The 25,852-nt window shown below is 36.4% G+C and overlaps 1 protein-coding gene across 1 annotated transcript; it reads right to left on the bottom strand.

The window, feature by feature from the left end:
• Positions 1-240: 240 nt before the first annotated feature.
• SLC25A31 (solute carrier family 25 member 31) lies at positions 241-25,584 on the bottom strand. The gene is given in 7 exon segments (XM_024745148.1): positions 241-441; positions 3,878-4,006; positions 5,700-5,854; positions 7,954-8,071; positions 16,759-16,886; positions 25,342-25,452; positions 25,455-25,584. Coding segments are annotated over 7 exon segments (972 nt in total).
• Positions 25,585-25,852: the final 268 nt, after the last annotated feature.

The raw sequence follows: 25,852 nt of genomic DNA, 5'->3' as shown, positions 1-25,852 counted from the left end.
AGCGGCTGGGCCCGTGAGCCACGGCCGCTGAGCCTGTGCGTCTGGAGCCTGTGCTCCACAACGGGAGAGGCCACAACAGTGAGAGGCCCGCGTACCGCAAAAAAAAAAAAAAGCCTATGCTTCACTGCGGAATTAGCACTTTAAGAAAATACTGACAGTAATAACACACTATCAAAATGTATACAAATGGCAGCTACGTAATTTGTATGTTTAATAAGTTAACTATATCCATTTTTCAATTTAATCTCCCGATGAACTACCTCCAATATCAATATTAAGGAGGTCTTGAATTTTATCATATAATACCAACACCAAAGCACCCCCTGTACCACGAAGGATATTGGAGAAGGCACCATGAAAAAATGCGCCAATTCCCCCATGTTGGTATATCTTCACAAAGCAGTCTAAAGTTCCTTTATATTGCCGTTCAGCCTCACCGCTCTATACAAAGAAAGACAAAGAGTTTGCCATTATCTTAACATCTTTTATCATAAGACAGATTTAATTTAGCAACAGGGATAGATTAAGATTAACACTGTGTTGAGTAAGTATGTTGAGTTAATGGTCATATATTAAGTATTGTTCCCACTGACTGCAAAATACTCATGCTTTTCAGGCACACTTGAAAAATGGCCACATATTACACTTAACAAATTTTAAAAGACTGGCATCACATACCATGATTTATCCTCTCACCACATTGCAATTAAGAGAGAAATCAAGAACAAAAAAGATAACTAGAAAAATATCACGTTTGGGTATTAAGAAAAACACATCTTAGAAAATACTTAAAACCTAACTAACAACCACAAAACTCAACTAAATTTGTAAGACGCAGCTTGAGTGGTAACTATAACCACCAGAAATAAAGGAAATAATAAATGCAAGAGAAAGCATAAAAAGTCAAAAGTTAGTTATCTGAAATACTTTGACAAATTTCTAGAAACACTGTTTCAGGAAAAACAGGAAAAGGCGCCCAAATTATTAGAAGTGGCAAAGGTAACACCTTTGCAGATGACCCAGAGATTAAGAAAGAGCAAGATGATATTATGAACAACTTTATGACAATTATTTTGAAAACACAGAGGAAATAAATTCCTAAAAAGTATAATTTACCAACAGAATATCAAAAAACTTTAGAATATACTAAATTTGTTAAAGAAATTCAATCAGTTGTTATAAATCTTCTCAAAAATTAGAAAACCACGTGTCCAGATGGCTTTATATGTGAGTTCTATTAAAAATTCAATGGAAATTTAATTCCAATCTCACAGAAATTATTCCAAAGAAGAGAAAAAGTGGGGAGACTCCCTAACATATTTTATGAGGCTTGCATAGATAGGCCTGATACCAAAAGTAGACTAGGATAACGCAAGAAGGAAAAACATGACAAGCTTATGTCACAGAAACCACGGATACAAAAATCCTGAACAAAACCTAGCAAATCAAACCCAGCAAGGGGTACAAAATACAATACATCATGACCAAGCTGGATTGACCCCAGGCATATGAGAAAAATATGATCATCTCGATAAAGAAAAAAACATGACCACCATTCATGATTAAGAATTACTGGAATCCATGGGCTTCCCTGGTGGGGCACAGTGGTTGAGAGTACGCCTGCCGATGCAGGGAACACGGGTTCGTGCCCCGGTCTGGGAAGATCCCACATGCCGTGGAGCGGCTGGGCCCGTGAGCCATGGCCGCTGAGCCTGCGCGTCCGGAGACTTTGCTCGACAGCGGGAGAGGCCACAGCAGTGAGAGGCCTGCGTACCACACACACACACACACACACACACACAAAATTACTGGAATCCAAAACAGAAAGGACCAGTCATAATATAATAAAGGATAACTACGAAAAACCCACAGCGAACATTAAACTTTGTAATCTGTAACACTGAAGGCATTCCTGGTAAGACTAGGACCAAAACAAGGTTGCCAGTTATTACTTCTTTAATGTAACACTGAATCAGAGGTCTCAACCAGTGCAGAAAGGCAAGAAAAGGAATAAAAGGCATAAGAACTGATAAGGAAGGGAAAAAAGCCTGCTATTATTTGCAGATTATATCACTCTGTGTGTAAAAACAAAAAAAAAACTTCAAAGGGTGTACATATAGATTAGTGTTTGTAATATGGCTTAATAAAGTTGTGGGATATAAAATCAAAATGCAAAAATTAAAGAATACTGTTATGAATTGTGTCCCCACAAAATTCATATATTGAAGACCTAACCCCAGAACCTCAGACTGTGACTAAATTTGGAGACCGGGTCTTTATAAAAATAATTATGGTTAAATGAGCTCATTAGAGTGGGCCCTAATCCATTATGATAAGCCTTATAAGAAAAGAAACAGAAAAAGGACCATGAGAAGACATAGGGAGAAGGAGGCCATCTACAAGCCAAGGAGAGAGGCCATCAGAAGACACCAACCCTGCTGGACACCTTGACTGACTTTTAACGTCCCAAAGTGTTAGAAAATAAATTTCTGTTGTTTAAGCCACCCAGTCTTTGGTACTATGTTATGGCAGTGGTACGGTTTTATACACATAGCAATGCACACATATATATATAAATCCACACCCACAATTTTTTTTCTGAATTATTTTGACAGTAAGTTACAGGTATCATTGCCCCTTATTTTTAAACATTTCAGTGTGCATTTTCTAAGAATATTTTCTTACATACCCCAAGTACAGTTATCAAAACCAGACAATTTAACATTGATACAGGACCATTTACTTAATCCACAGTCTATTTGCAAATTAATTTTCAAAAGTGTTTCAGTTTATTAAACTAGAGCTAGACATAGATCAAGAGGAAACACAGATATAAAAGGAACAACTTTAAGGATAGATGAAGCAATAGGTTAGATGCGCTTTACCCTTTCAGGCGGCCCACTGGGTTCTTCCAGGACCATTTTGTAGAGGATAACTACACCTCACAGCATAGTTTTGAGAATTAAATGAGTTAAAGTGTAAAATGCTTAGGACAGTTCTGACACATAATAAACACAGCTTTCTGGCCTCATTATTTTCACTTGCCCTCATGAAACCTATCATATGGGTATACTGAAATTCTTCTCAAGCCATACCTCTAGGTATGTTTTTTACCCCTATGCTGAGAATGTATTCTTCACTGTCTGGAGAAAAAGCCTATTTACTGAGATTTAGCTCTCTAAGAGGCCATATCTGATCACTTTAAGCACTTGGGTACCCCTCCCCTATTGCATTCCTGGAACCTATGCACATTTCTACTTAAACCATTAACAGTATGCCTTCAATACTATGCTATGAATTTGGGTGCAGGTTCTGCCTTATTTTATTTGTGTCATCAGAGCTTGGTGAATAGGCACTCAATTATTTGTTGAATGAATGAATGTAACAAGTAACAGCAATGGAGATTGACTTTATCAAAATTTTGGTTTGGGCATTTACATTTAGAACATACATCATTATAAACAAGTCTTCATCCTTGGAGTTAAAAATTATTTACTTTTATTAAAATATACTACAACAAATGATTACATATGTCAGTAGCCTATGACTGGGCTTATTCTACTTAATCTAATAATATTCAGTTAGGATAGACACATGCTCATCTAATCCTTGCCATGCCCCTCCACTCTCCAAACAATACATGCTGTAGGAGTAAAAGACATTTCTGTTCTGATAGGAGACATGGAAGAAACTTTGCTGGATGATGGCTGCTTTGGGATAGGAAAGAATACAAGACAGAACACATTATGTATTTATTTTAGTAAGTAAAACAAATGGCCTATGCCTTTCAGCCAAAATGTCTCTAAAATTTTAATAAATTACATCTGAATATCAAATACTGGAAAACTCAATTAAGCTTACAAATAATATAAAATACCAGCATCATCATACATCTTCTAACTGTGTCAAAGGGATAGGAGAGTATTCCACCAGAGCATGTAGTCACAACTTGAGCAATGAAAAAGGAGACAAGAAAAGGAGTTTCCTTTGGTTTTGGTAATAAGCCCTAGAAAAGAAAAATTATCAAGTAACCATCGAAATTTCCAAAATATCTTAAATCATTAAGTCAAAGGATAATTCTTATAAATATATGAAAGAGGGCTCAGTTATACTTAAAATGCAGTAAAAAAAACAGTTGGATTTAATGTGGTAAGATTAAAATAATAGCGGGAGATCAATAAGAAATGAGAATCCCACACATGGCTATATTTTAAAAGCATATTTGAAAAAGAATAGCCTATCTGCTATTACAGGAGATTTGTTATTAATAGCACTGAAAACTAGAGATGGCAGCCAGTGACCAAAAAAGTTCCTTCCTGGTTCTTCCTCATAGAGTTGGAAAAGATGAAAGAATGCCTGTTATTATTAACAGATGATGTTTGATAAGCAGCTTTAAAGCTCTAAGCTAGTGAAGAAACATTCCTAAATTTTACAACTACTACAGGTGATAACAGAGGAAAGCAGAGGGCGATTAAACATAAATTTTTCTGTGATTAAATAAACATATATAAGATCCTGTAATTTCAATTAATCTATTTATCTGTCTAAAAAAATACACTACAAACTAAAAGTATTATGTCCAGACCACAATAAAAATAACATTCAACTATTGATACATTTATACTAATGAGGGAGGGCAGAGATAATATATAAAACTATTATAAAATTTCTCTCAAGTTTTAATCTTATTTAGTAAATAATACTGGGATTAATTTCATTGCTTCTTTTTAGAAGCATTATGATGTAGTGATTAAGAGCACGGGACCTGTGCTTGCCACATAAATAAATGACTTAGCTCTTCCTAGGTTATTTATCTTTAAAATGGGATATATTAAAAGCTATCCTAGAACACTGTGAGGATATAAAGTCCTTAATAAGGTTCTCAAAACTAAGTAATAGCTCAAAAAATGGTAGCCATTATTACAATCTTTCTCTTTCCTACCTTATGAAGTGCTATTTACATCTGAACTGAAAAGGCAAATTGCAGAACAACCTGGAAAATACAATACAAAATCTAACAGTACCCAATAGATCACTGAGCTATAGTAGCATTTATCATATTTAACTAATTAATTATGCCTTGCCTGCTTTCCATTGATGATAGTAAACTGATAATATGCATGTATAAAAGTGATAATAAGGGCTTCCCTGGCGCTGCAGTTGTTGAGAGTCCGCCTGCCGATGAGAGGGATGCGGGTTCGTGCCGCGGAGCGGCTGGGCCCGTGAGCCATGGCCGCTGAGCCTGCGCATCCGGAGCCTGTGCTCCGCAACGGGAGAGGCCACAACAGTGAGAGGCCCACGTACCGCAAAAAAAAAAAAAAAAAAAAAAAAAAAAAGGATAATAAAATGAATGTAAAATCAGAAAAACTCTGTTAGAAGATGCCTTCCTATATACCAAAGATCTAATTATGATATAACCTAATCAGCATGTTTTCTATTTGAGTCTTTCGGTGCAAACAGCACAAAAACCTAATGTTTATATTTATGCTTTATATCCAAAGTCAGATCCATAATACAATTGTAATTTAATTAGGTTATGGCAAAGTCATGATTAAACAGAATGCTATAATATCTCTTATGTCATCATTTATTTTGATTTCTATAATTAAAAGTAAATATACCTGCTGAACATATTACTAATTAGAATAAAAAGAAACAAACAATTTATTTAATATATACTAGTTAAAGTACCAAATTACCTTAACTGTGTCGTAAGTTCCAAAATAAGAGGCTCGGTACACAATGATGCCCTGAACTGAAACACCAAACCCTTGGTATAAACCAACACTTCCATCTGATTTTGCTATTTTCATAATACAGTCACCTAAACCCTTGAATTGTCTCTCTTCAGGACCTAAAATAAAGCCATTTAAAATTTATTAGCAATATTATATCAGATAAACACTTTAATCAAAGTAAATTAAACATTTTACAGATTTAAATTATCTGGAACTAACATTTAGAAATCTTTATAACAAAAAAAAGGCACAAGTCAAAATCTTTCCATTCATTTAAAGATAATTAAGATGTCAAGTAGTATCTTAAGATATTTTAACTGAAAATATTAATCTCTTATAAAAGCAATCTAATTCAAGCAATCTGACTGGCTTAAAACATTTCAATAAAATTATGAGAAGTTACTAGTCAGCATTCAGAAAATACTTAGGCATGCAACACTCTACAACTTGCTTCAGGTGAAGAGCAAAAGGACGGACGAAGCAAAAAGACAAAGCTAAAAACTAGTAACTTTAAGGATCACTGGCATTTTAGATGAGGTGTCATATTTTTCTAATGTTTGCTGGTTTTGTTTTTATTTTCCCTTGACCTAGAACTCCTTGATATTTTACAAATATTATATATAGAATACAATCTTTCAAAATAAACTAAGTTTTCCCAATTTTGAGAGAAAACAAAACTACAGAATTGAAATTAAACCAAGGTACGTATGTTATTTTCAGTTTCTTAACAATAACAAAAAAATTTGGAATGCCAGTTAAACATCATAGATGAAACTCCTATTCCCATCTTTGTTCAAACTGCCACCCCTTCTGAGGCATTTTCTCTAATCACTTATCTAAATTGATGTCACTCTCTTCTCCTAAATTTTTTTCATGGCACTTTTTTGCTGACAGTATATTTTAGCTATTTATTCTTTTTTTTTACTACTCGTGATCTCCACTAGACTGTAAGGTACATGAACCAGGAGCTCCATGTTTAATATAGGGTGTGTGTACGTGTGTGTCTATTACACATACACAACCTGTATATCAAGCAGGGCCTGGTTCACCTCACGCACTCAATAATACTCATTGAAAGAATCTCTGCTCCCTTAAGAAATTCTATTAAAATAATAATAAAGAAAAAACAGGTTTAAAGCCAAATAAGCAAAAAAGAGTACATGACGAGAATAAAATCCACAAATTTTAGCAAGATGGAAAGGAGGTGGAGGATGGTAACTCACTAAGTGGAGCAGAGAAAGTTGAAACCTAATTTCTTGCAGAGGGAGATATTGTTGAGAAGCGAGCCATTTGATTCCAATAACCACAGAAAGACTTAAAATTAGAGGAATTAAGTACTATTGTGGTGAGAACAAATTAGCATCCGGATGCTCAAAATCCACAACCTCACCCTGAGTAGCCAAGTGACTTACTCCTCTGTCATCCTCAGAACTGAACACAAGGCTCCAACTTGTGTTGCAGTCACATGGGGCCAACTGAGTGACCTCCACAATTACTGAAAATGACTCACACAAAGATACATCATTGTGAATGTCAGATCATCAGAGATATAAGGTAATTAAAAAGAAAAAAAGCCACATAAAAAGGATCAACAGTAAGAGAATGATTTCTTAAGAGCAGTATTAGAAACTAGAATCCAGATTAATGCTTTCAAAATTGTGAAAGAAAATAATTTTAAATCCAGAATTTTACATATGGCAAAATATTAAAAGGATGAAACATAGACATTTTCAGATATGCAAGATCTCAATTTATCTCCTATCCACCCTTCTCAGAAAGCTATCAAAGAACATATCTACCAAAACAAGGGTGTAACAAAAACACAGAAAGATGTGATAAATAAGTAAGGACAGAGGAAAAGGGAATCTCTAGGATGAGAGTTATACACCTAATGTAGAGAGGAGCCACAGTCAAGACAGGAAAGTAAGTGCATGAAGGGATCTAGGGATCTCTCTAAACAAACAAACAAACAAACTGGAAATAAGTTATAAGCAGTCTCTGTGCTTACTCTTTTTGTTATTACAGTATTGGCCTTCCCCTTCCCTCTTTTAAGAGAAAAGAAAAAAGTAGTAATCTTTATGCTCTATAACTTTATCATTTGGTTGAGAATAAAATTTTTAGATGGAATACAACACTGTCGTTATAAGCATAACTAAAATAGATAATACAGTGTTCAAAACACAAAGAAGAAAGAGTATTTCTAAAAATCCCATACCTTTTCCAATATCAACACCTAATCGGGTTCGGGCAAAATCTAGCGGATATACTACACGTAAGGATGTTGCCCCAGCAGCTCCACCAGAAGCCAGGTTTGCCAAAAACCACCTCCAGAACTGAAACATACTAATTAAAACATGGTTATTAAACTATAGAATCTGATTTTTAAATACCCTTGTTTTTATAAGGTTAAAAAGCCAGATTTACAAACTGCTTTTATAAAGTGAACACCTATAATAACGCATATATTATCATGCAAAATACTTCCCTTCATGTCCATGCAGCCTTTATTTCTTACCAGGCGGTCTGGGAGATACAGCTTAGATGCTGACATACTAAAATTCCAAGATATTTTAATGTCCTCCAGCAAAAGTAGCCCAAGTTAGCAAAAGAGGCCACATAAGATATTCTGCTCTTTAGACTGTATAAAGTTTTTTGTTAATAATATATTTTAGTTATGACTAAAATGTTAGGCATCTGTGGAGGCTTTAGTGGTTCCTCTTCTTGGCGGCAGTGGAGAGGGACAGTAATACATCATAATGCCACAATTTCACTTTGTATTTTAGTAGAAATAAATGTAAGTAGTTCAAAAATATAATTATGTTCAAATGCCAACATGTAAATTGGCAGAAGTCAATTATAATGTGGTTGAGTGGCATGTAGGACCTTATTGATCTACTAGTTCACGTGGGCTGTTGAAGTTCTTTTTGATAAACCTTTGAAATGTGCCCTGCTTAAGTCCAATAAACTGCTTTTCAACATCTAGAGCTCACTGGAGATTAAAGGACTATTTGAATTGGAACTGTCATAGAAAATCTAGGGTACAAGTCCACAGTAACCATTCTAGCTAGTCAAGCTCAGTTTCTTGCTTCTCTAGCTCTTATTTCTAACAGTTTTAAGTCTCAGATGCTTTGGAACTCTCAATTTTCTCTTGGCCTGGAATGCCCTTCTTATCTTAATATTTTCTTCCTATCTTTTAAAAACAAAAAGTTATCAAGTTATGCTCTAACTCAAATTCTATTTCTTCCACGAATTCTCTGATCCCCAACCCACCCAAAACTGTATGTAATCATACCCTCTCCCCATAAATACTTCATCTCTCAGAGAATTAAAGGTGAATCATGTGATCAATATGTAAAATGTGTCAACATGTTCCAGATTCTCATTTTTTTTAAATAGTATTTACAATAACTTTCTACTTTCAATTTATAATTATTTGTGTACCTGTCTTGTCTTCTACAGACTATAAATTTCTTCAGGCCAGAATTATTATTTTTATTTTTACTTGTTGAGATATATTTACACACCATACAGCTCACCCACGTCAAGAATTCAGTTCAATGGACTGTTGGCATATTCACAGAGCCGTGCAACCATTACCAGTTGCAGAACATTTTCTTCACCCCGAAAGGAACCCTGTACCCACCAGCAGTCACTTCCCATCTTCCCAATTCCCCTGAGCCCTACATAACCATTAAGCTACTTTCTGTCTCTACAGATTTGCCTATTCTGGACATTTCCTATACATGAAATAACACAATATGCAGTCTTTTGTGACTGCCTTCTTTCATATAACATGTTTACAAGGTTCATCCGTGTTGTAGCATGTGTTAGCACTTCATTCCGTTTCACTGGCAAATAATATTTCACAACCACATTTTATTTATCCATTCATCAGTTCATGGACATTTAGGTTGTCTACATTTTTATGAGGCCTAGATTCTTAATTCATTTGCTTATTTCAGAAAGCAAGTCATGGGGCCTTGCCCAGAGTAAGAGTAATGCATTCAATAAATATTTGTTTAATGAAGGGTACTCAGACTCCCATCATGCCTTTTAAGTGAAACTCATAAGTTCTACTGTATAGGTAGCCACGGTTCCTAGTCACACAGAGATTAGACCAGAAGGTTGAATCTCACCCCAGGGTAGCTAATCCATAGTCTAGAATAACCTGGTAGAAAAAGTAGAACTGGGCCATAGTTTAAGTCTTAGGAATTTGACTCCAGAAGTTCTATGCCGGTTATCAGTAAGGACAGAAATGGAAAAGATATTAAATAATTTTTTTTTAGGTTTCAGTCTACTTTGAGACGGTTGAAACCTATAGATACTCTTCCAATAAAAATCACATATATATAAACATATACTTTTAGTGTAAGTTATTCCTCAAGCATGCATGTATCTCTGGTAAAGAACCTCTCACCATCTGAAAGGTTAGAAGGAATCACTATGATAGTAACACTGAACTTAAAAGAAACAAAGAAAATATAGGTAAGTAAAAAAGAGCAATAATGAGAAAACACAGAGCAAACACACACAAAAAGCAGATCATTAGAGACAGAGATAGACTAAGTGACCTGGGAGACAAAGATAAAGAATACAGTTTGATCCCTACAGCTGTCTTTGGTTCAAATTCCAATGCCAGTGTATCATTGCAAGAAACACCCATTTTTCTTGAAGTAATTTAAGCCTCTGTTTCTTACAAGCAAATAAGCCAAACCAAATATGATATGCAGCACAAAGATTTATAAAGTACATCTTAAATTCTATTTAACCTTTTTTTTTTCCTTCCTAGATAAAAGAAAACAGATCCATGACTTTCTGGGTGAATGATCATATAATTTATTATTCAAATGAGGACCCCTCTGATAGTGAAAGTGGGGCCTATGAAAAAGCAGGCAGGCACAACATGTATAAACAGTATGGCCAAACTACTAATGGGAGGAAGGGGGAGGGTGGAAGGGAGGAAGGAGAGGGAGATAAGAAGTAAGAATCTATGCTGAATGATAATCCTGCAAGTGTTTGTGTAACAAGTCTGTCCCTCCACAATTAAGCCTGAAAACAAAACAGACCCAGGAGAGGTTGTATAGCATAAATGAGTTTTTAATTATAAGTTAGTAATTTCAGATATTACTATACTATAAAAGGAGAGGGCATGAAAAAGAATCAGGCAAGGAGAGAAGAACAAAAGAGTCTAGGGGGTTTGGAGGTAAATAATCCTGTTTATTTGCAACTGCTGACAAACAGATGATAAACAGACTTGATGCCTCCAAGAACAAATACCCTGAGACCAAAGTTCTTTCTAACAGTTTGTCTGGGCATGGAAGAATGCTGGAAGTTCTAGTCTTCTCTGCTGAGGGTTGTGCTGGTAGCTGCTAAGGAGTGGCAGAGGCATATTTTATGCCCAGTTCAGCTAAGAGTCATCTAGTCTAGTCACCTCAGCTGAGAGAGGAATAGAGTGCAGTAGAAAGAACTAAATTTGGGAGTTAGAAAGACATGAACACATGACTAGGGTAAGTGCTTTAAGCTCTGTCTTGCTTTCCTTATCTGTACATTTGGGATAAAAATAAGGATGAGGTAAAAATTCAGTGAAACAGTATATAGTAGGCACATACCTCCCTACCATGGTTATTTTTTTTTAACTTTTTACTTTGAGATAATTGCAGATTCACATGCATCCTAATACATATGGAGTTTATAAACTTTTCAACCAATTTCCCCCAATGGTGATATCTAGCATAACTATAGCAGAGGAAATTAACACTGATAAAAATCTACCTTATTCATATTTCACCAGTTACACTTATTTGTGTGTATATTTAGTTCTATGCCATTTTATCATGTGTGCAGATTCATGTAACCACCAATCACCACGGTGAACAGTTCCATGATAAAGACCCCTCATTGCTACCCTTTTATGGCCACCTCCCTCTCTCCTAGCAACCACTATTATAATTTCCATCTCTATAATCTTCTCACCTTAATAATGCTATATACATGAAATCAGAAAACAATATAATTTTTGAGATTGGCTTCTTTTCACTTAGCATTCAAAGTTGCTGTAGGTATCAAAAGTCTGTTCTTTTTTAAAACTGTGGTAAAATATACGTAAAATTTACTGTTTTAGCCATGTTTAAGTATATAATTCAGCAGTACTAAGTACAATACTGTATAAGCATCATTACTATCTATTTCCAGAACTTTTCATCATGCTAAATATAAACTGTGTACCTATTAAATAATCTCCCTCCCCCCCAGCTCCTGGTAACCTCTATTCTACTTTCTGTCTCTATGAATTTGCCTTTTCTAGGTCCCTAAGGGGATTATACAGTATTTGTTTTATCAAAGGGTTGTTCCTCTTTATTACTGAGTAATCTTCCATGGTGTGATGTACCATAGTTTGTTTAAGCATTCACCTGTTGAAGGAAATCTGGGTTATTCCCAAATTTTTGTCTATAATGAAACAATCTTCTACGAACATTGTATACATTGCTTTTTTTGTGAACAGAAGTTTTTATTCTCTGGGATAAATGCCCTAGAGTTGGACTGTATGATAAGCATATGTTCAGTTTGTAAGAAGCTGTCATACTCTTTTCTAGAGTGGCAATATCATTTTACATTCCCACCAGCAATGTAAGAATGATTCAGCTCCTCTGCGTCCGTGCCAACATCTGGTGTTGTCACCATTTTAGCCATTCTGGTAAGTGTGCAGAGATACCTCACTGTGGTAGATCAACCACTTTTAAATCACATACACTGTACTTGTTTTTTCTACCTTCTCTGCTTCTTTTAAGACCAGGTAAGAAACCAAAAATATTGACTTTTCTTTTTCAGTTCTTTTTTTTTTCCCCACTTTTCTTGGTAGGGGGATGGGAGCAGAGATAGGATACAATTTTGATGTCCAAGGGGAGAAATAAAATGGTCATTAGTATCCAGATTTAGTAAATAATATATATTTAAACATTACACTATTACTTGTGACTGAATACCTTTACATTCTAAATAAGATAGCATGCTCTTTATAGGTATACTAAAAATGTTTTTACCTCAGGCTCTACTAATTTGAAATTTATTACAGAATTTTAGCATGGATCAAAGTTAACTTCAAAACTTTTAGAGCCATGTTATTTACGCTGTTAGGGATAGATGTTAGTAACATAAATTTTCTGGTTAATTCTGGAGTTAATTGCTCCATTTGGCTTAGTCTTATAGGAATTATCTTTTGGGGGAGATGGGGTGGAAAATGTTCAATAAAGAGTTAACTCAGCTGGCCTGTGTTGCCCAAACCCTATACACACTGAAAAGATCTTCAGGACCACCCTTGCTCAAACTCAAAGGTTCCTTTGAGATAACCGTCTGAGCCCTTGGAATATCCTACCTAATTAGAGTGTCTTTATATACCTGAAGCTTTGGGTAACACCAGATAGCTTATACTAACCTTGATTTACGGTGAACACCCCTTTGTATGCTTTGGGCTAAACTATATCATTTTGACCTCTTGAGTGGGTGGGGGCAGCGGCTGGAGGCTGAGTAGCTAAGGTCAGTCACATTACACATGCCTATGAACTGACTCCCCAAAAAGCCTGGCCACCATGTCTCAAATGAGCGACCTATTTGGCAGCACATTCTATGTGTTGCCATACATTATTGCTGGGAGAATTAAGTGCTGTCCAGGTGACTCTACAAGGAGAGGACAGCTAGAAGCTTGCACCTAGTTTCTCCTGGATTTTGTCCTATGTGCCTTTTCCCTTTGTTGATTTTAATCTATATCCTTTTGTTGTAATAAACCATTAGTATAACAGCTTTTCTGAGTTCTCTGAGGCCTAGTGAATCGCTGAACATGAAGATGGTCTTGAGGACCCTCTGACATAGGCTCTTAGTCAAGAGAAGTTCCAACTATTAGAGGTGTTACCTAAAGATGACAAACATTTTTCTGAGTGCCTACCATAAAAGCACAGCACTGGGACTTCCCTGGTGGTGCAGTGGTTAAGAATCCGCCTGCCAATGCAGGGGACACAGATTCGAGCCCTGGTCCGGGAAGATCCCACATGCCATGGAGCAACTAAGCCTGTGCACCACAACTACTGAGCCCGCGCTCTAGAGCCTGTGTGCCACAACTACTGAAGCCCACGCACCTAGAGCCCATGCTCCGCAACGAGAAGCCACCGCAATCGGAAGCCTGCGCACCGCAATGAAGAGTAGCCCCCACTCACCGCAACTAGAGAAAGCCCACATGCAGCAACAAAGACCCAACACATCCAAAAATAAATAAATAATATTAAAAAAAATACCAATTACTTAAAAAAAAAAAAGCACAGCACTACTGTAAGCACTTTATGTGTCTTTACACGTTTAGTCTCATCTAAACCTTACTCATCTAAACCTCATGAGGTAGGTATTCTTATGTCCAATTTTCAGATGAGGAAACTAAAGATCAGAGAGGCGATATTCAAAAATTCACACAGCTAAATAAGCTGAGTGCCAGGACCTAAATCCAGATCTTCTGAATCTAAGCGTAAAGAATTTTCTTTGTTACCTTTATACCTCCAACTACGTAAATAGCGCAAAGCACTCAATAAAGGAAATAAAGGGTCTAAAAGGAAATTAATGGAAATAGCAACAAAGAAATGTTCCATAAATAGTTGCTTTTAAAGAATCTGCTAGGACAGCTTGGTTGGTTGGCTGGGGGAAGAGAAAAAGACAAAGGATGAGGGGGTAGAGAGACTTTATAAGGGCGGGTGAGGGGAAGATCTTGACAGTAATGTAGGTGGTCTAGTGTATACGGAGGTAACAAAACAAATGAAGACCAGGACAAATGACACATAGTTCATACAAGTAGGAAATTTTGAAAATGAGATTTTATAACCAAGGGAGTGATTACCCTGAAAAGTAAAAGCACCTTTGTGATAAAAAAAAAGAGAATTCTTTAACTTTTTTGAAATTAATTTTTATTGGAATATAGTTGCTTTACAAGAGAATTCTCTAAGTTAAATTTATCATTTTCCTGTATTTGACTTGATCTTCCTACACACTTTAATCTCAGCCAAATAGAGCCTCAGTCATAAAGAAGAAACAATTTGCTTCTTTAGGAAATAAATTACTTCAGAATTAGGAAATACACATTTGTTGACTGCTTTTTTTGCTTATCAAAACCAGATTAAATGCTGAATTTTTCTAGTGCAGAACAGGGATTATAAAATGTAAATTATATTAAAATTAATATTTATTCAGAGAAATATTGTGTTGAGATAAAACATCTCTTAGTTATTAAAACTGTGTTAAGAGGTTTAGAGAAACTGGTAAAAGTTAATACAATTCTATGCTTTCCATATGTCATTTCTATAACTTAATACATATTATAGTATGCTAACAGTTACTATGTTTTTTCTCAGGTATTATTAATCTTTTTTTTAAGGTATTTATTTATTTATTATTTTTATTTATTTATTTTGGTGTGCTAGGTCTTCGTTGCGGTGCATGGGCTCTCTGTTGCAGCATGCGGGCTTCTCTAGTTGTGGCGCATGGGCTCTAGAGCACATGAGCTCAGTAGTTGCAGCTCGTGGGCTTCTCTAGTTTTGGTGCACGGGCTCCAGAGTGTGCGGGCTCAGCAGCTGCAGTGCGTGGTCTCTTTAGTTGTGGTGCGTGGGCTCCAGAGCAGGTAGGCTCAGTAGTTGTGGCGTACAGGCTTCTCTCTAGTTGTGTTGCACGGGCTCAGTTGCCCTGCGGCATGTGGGATCTTAGTTCTCCAACCAGGGATTGAACCCATGTCTCCCACATTGGAAGGCAGATTCTTAACCACTGCCACCACCAGGGAAGTCCCTAACAGTTACTATGTTTTAACTATTATTTTTTTCCACCATTTGAGCACCTCCTCTCCAAATAAAACCCCACAGGTAATGAATGGATAAAGAAGATGTGGTACATATATACAGTGGAATACTATTCAGTCATTAAAAAGAATGAAATAATGCCATTTGCAGAAAGATGGACTAGAGATCATCATTCTAAGTGAAGTAACTCAGAAAGAGAAAGACAAATACCATATGATATCACTTATATGTGGAATCTAAAATATGACAGAAATGGACCTATCTATGAAACAGAAACAGACTCACAAACATAGAGAACAGACTTGTGGTTGCCAAGGGGGATGGGGGTGGGGGAGGAAGGAGGGAGAGGCTGGGGTTAGCAGATGTAAGCTGTTTTATAGAAAACAGATAAACAACAAGGTCCTACTGTATAGCACAGGGAACCACATTCAATATCCTGGAATAACCATAATGGAAAAGTATATTAAAAAAGAATATATGTATATACATATATGTATAACTGAATTGCTTTGTCGTACAGCAGAAACTAACCAACACTGTATTGATAAATCAACGATACTTCAACTGAAAAAAAACCCTCAAGTAAGACAAATCCAACTACTTCTTACCTGTTTTTCCTAAAAATAAAACTACCATATGACCCAGCAATTCTACTCCTGGGTGTATATCCAAAAAAATACAAAAACATTAACTCGAAAAGATACATGCGCCCCAATGTTCAAAGCAGCATTATTTACAATTGCCAAGGTATGGAAGCAATCTAAGTGTCCATCAACAGATGAATGGATAAACAAGATGTGGTATACATAAACAATGGAATACTATTGTGCTATAAAAAAGAATGAAATTTTGCCATTTGCAGTAACATGGATGGACTTTGAGGGCATTATGCTAAGTGAAATAAGTCAGAGAAAGACAAATACTGTATGATATCACTTATATGTGGAATCTATAAAATACAACAAACTAATGAATAAAACAGAAGAGAAGCAACTCACAGATATAGAGAACAAACTAGTGGTCACCAGTGGGGAGAGGGAAGGGGGAGGAGCAGACAGGGATGGCGGAAAAAAGGGGTTACTATGAGACAATATGAAATCATGTGTGTAAAACTTTTGAAAATTGCAAAGTATTATATAATTTAAAGAATCTTTCATTCAATTAAAAAATAACAAAATAAAATAAACAATAATTACCTGTTTTTCTTTATTAACTCCAGACATGAACAGTTGTTTGTATTTGTCTTTGAAAGCAAAGTTTAGAGCTTGTGTTGGAAAATACCGGATAACATTTGCCAAACTGCCACGCCAATAACTGAAGAAACCTACAAAAGAAAATATACTAAATATAAACTTGTATTATTATTAAATAATTTGCATAGTTTTAACAAACTTAGCTGTTCGAACTATCTAAAACATCTTTTCTCATGAGAAAAAAAATAAAGTTTACATGTGTCTCCAACTGAAGAAAAAAGGCAGTGTTAACTCCACGTACCCCATTTCAATTTTGTTAATTTCCAATAGGAAGCCTTGAATGCCTAAAAACCTATGGAAAGCATTACCGGTTGAATATAGGGCTCTTTAGTAGTAGAAAAACAGAGCTTACTAGTATTTGTCAGAGAAGCTAGTAATCCTTAGCCTCATTTCCAAATCATAAAATACAATTCCTATGGTGACAAGGCTGTTGGAACAAAACTGTTTTGTATCTACACTCCTGAGAATGAGAAAGGGATAAAAGAGTCTTATCTTTATATTTTAAAACCTAGCCAAAAAAGAATCAATTTACAATTCAAGGCAGTCTCCAGAGGCTAGATGGAGAGATAGTAGGAAACTTTCAAGGTCAATAATCTTCCCACTTCAAATCTCCATGGAATGACCAAACTTTATAATTCAGTCACTGTGTTACCCTGATAATTCAAAACTGCCTTTATAATCCATAGCTGCCCTGGAATACAACAGGCTAGCCCTTCAGGACCCATAGTTGTTTTTACAGATGGTTTGACTCTGCTACTCTGAATAGGATACCTCTAGTCCCAGCTGGGAGAATAGGATACCCAGAATCAGTCTTCTAAAGATAAAAATACAAATGAAGATAATCTCAGTTGACTGGGCCCGGTGCTCAGAAACTGAAAGTTAGATTAGATAAACACACAAAGGGAAAGATATTTATTTGTTAAATAACTATACTTTGTGGGAAAAAACACTGAATATTGGTGATCCCAAGCTAAATATAAAGCAGTTGCACAAAGACAATTAAGAAGTATATTAATAGCAAGAAATCTTCTCAGTCCTCATAGCTGATTCAGTTACAAGGCATTCAGTTGTAGGCATAAATTACTAGGGCATTTAACACATAATCGTAATAGCTACAACTTCTTGAGCAATTAATATGTGCCAGGCACTGGCAAACGCTTTATATATTTCATTTCATCACCACACTATGCTTATGACATACGTTCTCCTATAATACCCATTTTATACATGCATAAACTGAAACTTTTATAAGTTTAGAAACTATAACCAGGATTTTGAATCAAGGCTTCTGTCTGTCTCCAAAGCTCTACTTCAGCTTTGGGTTTCTGGAGAAACAAATCTTAGAGAACTCCTAAAATTATTAAAGTATGGTAAATAAAGCTCTATTTTTTAAAAAATGGAAAATGATTACTGTAAAAATTTTTGAGGCAATATTAACAAAACAATAATACTAATTTCTAGGAACTGCTTTTTATTCATTTAATTCTCATAATCACCCATGATGTAGGTACTATTAGTCTCTCCATTTTAAATATGAAGAACTGAGTTAAAAACAACTTCTACGGCTGAGAAAAGTTAGTTAAGTAACTTGCCCAGTGTCACCTAGTCAGAAAACTGTAGACCTGGATTCAAACTCAAGCAATCTGGCTCAATAATTCAGTCTCTTAACTATAATACTTTTCCATAAATAATTTAATCATACAAATATTTTCTGTACTAAGAAAGGTTAATAATTTTTCTTTAATGGAAGCAAAATAAAAATCTTAAAACATGAGAAATATAAGCAAATTATAAAGGAATATTTCTTGCTAGTTATGGCCACATTGAATTACTGAGGGAAGTTGGTGAATCTAACTTTTGGAGGTATTTTTAGAGATTTTTAAGTTCTTCATAGTTAATAAAAAACATTTAATAACATAGTTAAGCATTTTTATTTTCTGAGGTCAGACCTGTGTAAGAGAAATGTTGAAAGTAAAATGTGACGGTGTAAATGATACTGAAGAATAAGGTTTGATTTTCTAGACCATGTTTTATAGTAACACAACAGACTACTTGCAGAGGATCTTAAAAGGATAAAGAAGAACATACTGGCTGAAGAACTACAATCTGATCAAATGGGATTTAAGTTGAAACCATCATTTGTTTAAAAAAAAAAACAAAGTAATAAACTGAGTTTAAAAAAGTGCCATGGGGCTTCCCTGGTGGAGCAGTGGTTGAGAGTCCGCCTGCCGATGCAGGGGACACGGGTTTCTGCCCCGGTCCGGGAGGATCCCACATGCCACGGAGCGGCTAGGCCCATGAGCCATGGCCGCTTGGCCTGTGAGTCCGGAGCCTGTGCTCCGCAATGGGAGAGGCCACAACAGTGAGAGGCCCGCGTACCGCAAAAAAAAAAAGTCATGTATCAAAAATGTATTAGAATTCCCATTTTATACATGGCTCTTATTTATTAATAGTCATTCTGGAAATGGTTGATTCAGCTAGATGGTATTGAGATATTATAGGTTTCAGATTATGAGTTATTAGTTATAATTAATTATGATTATAGTACTGAATTAATATTTATTTCACAAAAAGTATCATATAAATATAAGAAGAGTATAAAGGTTTGTAACTTTGGCTAATGTACTGAATATAAATGGAAGATTCTGATGACAAAGACATCTGCAAATTAACGAGACCATGACAGAGTGACAGATTTATGACTAAAGGGGTTTGCTAGCATTGACAGAAGAACGTATTCCTTTTAGCAAAATTGTATTTGCATGAAAAAACCTAGAGGATTCATCAAAACAACTGTCAATGTCTCAATGAAAAATCTAGAAATAAAAAAATCCCTAGAAGTATAATAGCGGCAGCTCTTATATATATGAAAAAGTATCTCACACACATAAAATACTTTTGCATGTATTTCTCAGGATTCATGGATTCCCTGGAGCTACAGATATCAGGTTAAAAACCCCTGCTTTAAACTCTTTTTCCACAGATCATACTTAAAAAACTTATTCCCTTCTTTGCATCTCACTGCTGTACCATGCTTTTAGAAGCTCCAATGTCCTTAGTAGGAGTGCAAAGAGGAGGAACCTCAAAGTGGAACTCTGAATGCATCTTCTATAGAAATATTTCTGGGGACCAGGTTTCAAGGTTTAATTCACATGTACTCTAAGTACACTGTGTACTATGTAGGTTCTTTAGATAGATTACAAAAATCTACTCTACATGTAATGCAAATTTATCCCAAATACATTCATTTACAAATGAACATGAGGAATACATGTTTCTAAATTTAGGAATGTATTCAAAATGATTAAAGAGTTAAAATTTATTGAGCACTAACTATGCAATAGATACGTGGCTGAGTATTTTACAGGCATTATCTTGTTTAACCGTCGCAACTACCATATGAGGTAGGTAATATTTTTACACCTTGTATAGAACTGAGAAAATTGAGGTTGAGAGAGGTTAAATAAAAATTGTTCAAGGGGCTTCCCTGGTGGCGCAGTGGTCGAGAGTCCACCTGCCGATGCAGGGGACACGGGTTCGTGCTCCGGTCTGGGAAGATCCCACATGCCGCGGAGGGGCTGGGCCCGTGAGCTATGGCCGCTTGGCCTGCGGGTCCGGAGCCTGTGCTCCGCAAAGGGAGAGGCCACAACAGTGAGAGGCCCACGTAATGGAAAAAAAAAAAAAAAAAAAAAATTGTTCAAGGTTACAAGGTAAGGGAAAGGTTGGGACTTAACTCCAGAATTTTCTAGATCTATCTGACTCCAGACCTAGAGCTATTAAATCTCTATTGCCTCTAGATAAAAATCCATTTTGGATAAAAACAGTAGTACTTTGTGGTCAGAATAAAACAAGGGAAAAGCAAGTGTGATGCAAATGTAGCAGTATTTGACTCTCTAGTTACACAGAACAAAAGGACAGTTTCCTAATATATAATCACAAAACTGACAGAGACAAACATAGGGGTTGTGGTATATTTCTCTGCTAATAACAGAACATCTAAGTTTTTTTTTTTACTTAATTGCTAAGTAAAAATAATCTCTTCAAAATTTAAGGGTGAGAAAAACCTACTCTGAACTTAATTCTGAGAAAATAATTAAGAATACAGAACTGATGGGAAAATGGGAAAAAGTTACTGGGCCATTTACTTGTCCACTTACTAGCCAAGAATGGAAATGCTAGGCATGTTTGGGTATACAGTTGACCCTTGAACAACGTTAAGGGTTAGGGTGCTGATTATCCATGCAGTCAAAAATCCAAGTAATAACTTGTAGTCAGCCCTCCCTATATGTGGTTCTTCCATAACCACGGCTCTGCAACCATGGATTCAACCAACCAGGGATCAAGTACTGTAGTATTTGCTACTGGAGAAAAAAAAATCCATGTGTAAGTGGACCCACACAGTTCAAACCCGTGTTGTTCAAGGGTCAACTGTATATTCTAGACTAGCAGGTTCCAACATGCTTTGACAGTCTGCCTATCAGTTAAAAAAAGTAATCATGACTCTCAAATATGTACATACTTAAAAAAGTAAATAATATACCTTTGCTACTATACTACCCTGTTATGTACATTTGTAAAACTATTCCAAAAGAGAAATGAAAGAATGAGTTAAAGATTCTTCATATACACAGCACTGTAAATCAACTATACTCCAATAAAAATTAAAAAAAAAAAGATTCTTCATTTAAAAACATTTATTTGGTACCAAGTGCGTAGGAACAAAGTTCTTGGTCTTATGGAGCTTACATTTTGAGAAAGACAGACAATGAACAAATAAATATGTTCAAGAAAAAAATAGTATATGTAGTTGGAGAATGAGGAAGGGCTATTTAGATAGGATGGTCGGGAAAAACTTTTAGATATTAGGGCACAACTGAGCATTTGTTTTAATAGTTAAAAAACAGTATTTTCAGATATCTTGCTAATCATGATGTTTTCATACTATCATCTGCTATTATCTCAAGGCACCCTTAGGATGAGGTCCATTCTTAAAAATAGTGTATGTGAATCTATATTTCAAATAGTATTCTTGACAATTTCAAATATTCAAATAGTCTTCTTATCTCTATAAATCCATTTAATTGAGCAAACATAAACTATAATATGTTCATTATACAATAATTGAGTAAGGGTACCTGTTATCCCCTTTACCCTGTGTAACTCCTACTCTTTTTTTCAGGATACCTTAGCATCCTGTGATATATAACTGACATTTGGGCAACCATAGGTGCCAGTGCCAATTCATTTGCTAAATATCAGTAAAGTTTATGTTCCCATTTTATTTAGATAACACATATACCTAACATTTTCTTTCCATACCCCAAAATATCATCTTCAAGATATAAAAACCTCCCTGCTTTAGCCTTCAGGAAAATATGTTTGGAAAAGTTCAGATTAAAGACAGCTGATGAATTCATGGCCAGGAATACCTAAAAGAGAAAAGAGTTCTGGTAGGCTCTTAAACATGAGATTTAGAGATAACATCTTTAAAAGCCTATGTTACAATATATTAAATAAAACGATTATATTAATTAAAATATATTTACCGATGCATAGCTTGCTCAGTGAAAAAAATCACAGCACAGACACCAAAATGTTAACTGTGGTGATGTTAGCAGTGCTTTTTAAAAACTTTTTGTTTCTCTATATTTTTCAATTTTCTATAGTAAACATGCATTATTTGTGTAATACAGGTTTAAAAAGTACTAAATAAAAGTACACATACAAAGTTGGAAGGTCATAATACCAACTAAAGAATAGAATAAATTTTTTGAAAAGCATTAGTCAGGATAAATCCAGAAGCTTTCATAAGCCAAGGAAAGCTTATAAAAAGTATCAAAGACACCCAAGGAGGTGTTTAAAGCTATGTTCAGAGGAAGAACGAAGAGCTCTCTCCTTGAGGTGTAAAGAAAGAGATAAGGTAAGAAGATAGTGAGAGAGCATCTAGTTGTGCCTTCTGAATTCATTGTCTCTTATGCTTATTCCATATTGCCTAAAGAAAGGAAAAGTTATCAGTAAAACTCGAGCAAACAGGAAAAACAAGAGACGCTTCAGAACACTGAGAATGTAATGTATCTTGACTTTCACAAAAGAGACAGAAGGTAAATTCCAGAAAATAACAGCCTCAGAATATGATTGCCTAGTAAAGTTCCATAATGATTTAGCACAGTGATTCTCAGCGCTACCAGGTTCAAGTCTTCTATACATAATAAATATTTTACAATGTTTCCTTCACTATCTAGAAGTAGAATTCAAAGACAATGACCTCTTCACTAGTTCAAAAAAATCAATATAATGCCCTTTCTGCTATATACAAAGAGAAAATAAGAGTTTATAATAAAATATATATATTAGTAAATCGGTGAGGCGTGATCACATCATAGACATAACAATCCAATGCTTGCTTCTATTTATAATGAATCAGTTGTGCTTAAGACACACGTTGACATTTGGAAAAAAGGGCTTAATAAATATATCTATACAATCATCATGAATTCAATAGTTAAAAATGCAGATGATATAAGTAGTGACTAAATATCACACACAGAACTGCTAACATGAGTTTTCACAGTGATGAACAACTCTCAGTAAAATTCTGAATAAAACAAAGTATAATCTTTCCTCTACTTACAAGATAGCTGCATTACTAGCATCACTGTGTGATTCTGCCCCAAACAGTTTGTGTTTATAGGTAAATAGGAGTTCGTTTCTAGGCTTAGATAATCATAAACAGGTTTTACTGCTACATGAATGTCCAGTGGGAGATCTGAGTCATGAGGTTGCAGGGCAAGTCTTTGTTGTGTAGGACTGGCCATGTACAGCAGCAGCAGGATATTTAGCAGCCCTGGATTTTGCCTTTCATATCATTGCAATTAAGGATTACTCCCCTCTATCTTTGTGTTAAACAAAAAATTCCTCACAAGTTTCCAAAAATGCCCCTAGATGGCAATATTATCCCTGTTTTGAATTACTAATCTTTTAGCATAGCATATACCATGGTGTACTCATAACAAGGCCTTGTATATACTAGAAAACATTTTCTTAAAATTCTGCTTAAAGAAAGCTGGAACCAGAATACTATTCATAATAGTCTCAATTTACAAGAGCCATACGGAATAAATTTAGGTTTAAACACTACAAAAAACATTTAAAATATCAAACGATTTAGCACTGGTCAGCACAATCTATCCAGAATATTTAACTTTACCTGACTGTATATTTAAAGCAGATTAGCAAATAATAAAGAGGCTCCTACTTCTCCGAAGAGGAATGGGAAGCTTGCTCTGATAAAATGGTAGTGAGAAGATGTGAACCACTCACTTACCATTAAAGATCTAAACTCAGCTCCCAGATGGGCACTTTAAATCCACAGTTTAGATGATGCCTTAACAGTCTACCCTCAACCTGAAATACTCTGCTTGCACGATCCTAGCTCCCTGACCAGGGACTGAACCCGTGCCCCCTGCAGTGGAAGTGAGGAGTCTTAACCAATGGACCACCAGGGAGTTCCCAGGAATCCTTTTTTATGGGAGGAAGAGTAACCTGCCCTAGACTTAGGAGTGAAAGAAAGGACTGCACTGGAGTTGAAGCCACTACACTTCTTGTTCAGAATACACAATAAATAGACCTCTTTCCTTTTTAGAGTTCATATATCAGAAAATTTCTGATCAATTTATCCACTTAGCTAACTTAAGGAGCCGTTCAGTAAGAAGAGGGCATTGAATGATTAATAAAGCATTTTCATTATCTATTCCTTGAAATCATTTCAATATTAATGGAAAAGAACCAAAATATCAAAACTTTAAGTAAAAACAGAGCCTGACGCAAAAAAATTAATACTGATCCCGCCTTTACTTAGAAGTTTTGTACCTTGCTCATCATGGGTTTTTCGCATTAATTTCGATTTTTAAAAATACTGCATTAAAATATTATTTGTTTCTACTACTGAGTTTTTTTTTTTGGCGTCCCCCTAAAATTTGGGCATATGTGAGTGCCTCCTTGGTCTCAGCCCTGATCTTTAGTAGTTCTTGAGAATAAACAGAACCTCTTTTCACTGAATACGTACTAGATACTGAGAGGCCCCAATGCTTCCATATTTGGAATACTTCTCTTAAACGTATTATTTCAACAAATGTTTAAGCAACTTAAAGCACCTATTAACATACAGCCAAGGGCCTGATGGCATCTACCCCAATACGGGGAAGTCAACCATTTTCCTCCTGAGCCAGCCACAGGTGCACGGAAGTGCAGAGCCTCCTGCGAAGGAGAAGTTTAGAGAAAGAGAAGGTGGTGGTCTCCCCTGTCCCAGGACTGGTCACGTGTAGGCCTTCTTGGTCCTGGGAAACCAGAGCCTCTCAGACCGGTTAAGAAATTGAATTATCGAAGTCAAAGAAAACAAACTCATCACCGACACACACACACACGGCCGTGGCGCCCGCAAGCGTCCCCGCCCGACCCACCCACCCGCTTTTCTGGAAAGCTGACCCGGCGCGGGGAGAGGCTGGCGCGGCGTCCTCGCGTACACACCCTGTTCACGGGGAATCCGCACCAGGCAGTCCACGAGGCCTTTGTACTGGGCCTCGGGGCTGATCTGCTTGGACGACGCCTGCACCTGCAGCAGCAGCTTTACCCGCTCGATGGCCCCACCGTCGTCTTGGACACGGCCGCCGCCACCCCGCCCAACAGCAGGTCCTTCCCAAAGGACGCGGCGTCAAAGAGCTGCTTCTCCGCCTTCTTCTCCAGCTTCTTCTTCGGAGGTACATGCTACATGGTGGGACGATGGACGTAAAATCGGGCAGCAGAAGCTCAAAACGAGAGCGGGAGAGACGGACGAAGGGAAGCCAAAAACCGCTTCAGCGTCGTCCCGGCTGGAAAGCGGCGCTCAGCGCCGGGAAACCAGCGCGCCGGGGGCGCGGAGCTGCGCAGGCGCCTCCAACCGCCTTCCGCCACCCGGCGCCGGACACGTGACTCCCGACACGTGGCTACGCCGCGTGGTGCAAGTCTCTTAAAGTGTCTTGTCAAGTGATGGTGCGGGGCT

Source organism: Neophocaena asiaeorientalis, unplaced genomic scaffold (genome assembly GCF_003031525.2).
Source record: "Neophocaena asiaeorientalis asiaeorientalis breed wild unplaced genomic scaffold, Neophocaena_asiaeorientalis_V1.1 scaffold65, whole genome shotgun sequence".
Classification (NCBI taxonomy): Eukaryota; Metazoa; Chordata; class Mammalia; order Artiodactyla; family Phocoenidae; genus Neophocaena; species Neophocaena asiaeorientalis.
This window is presented reverse-complemented; position numbering and strand designations above follow the sequence as displayed.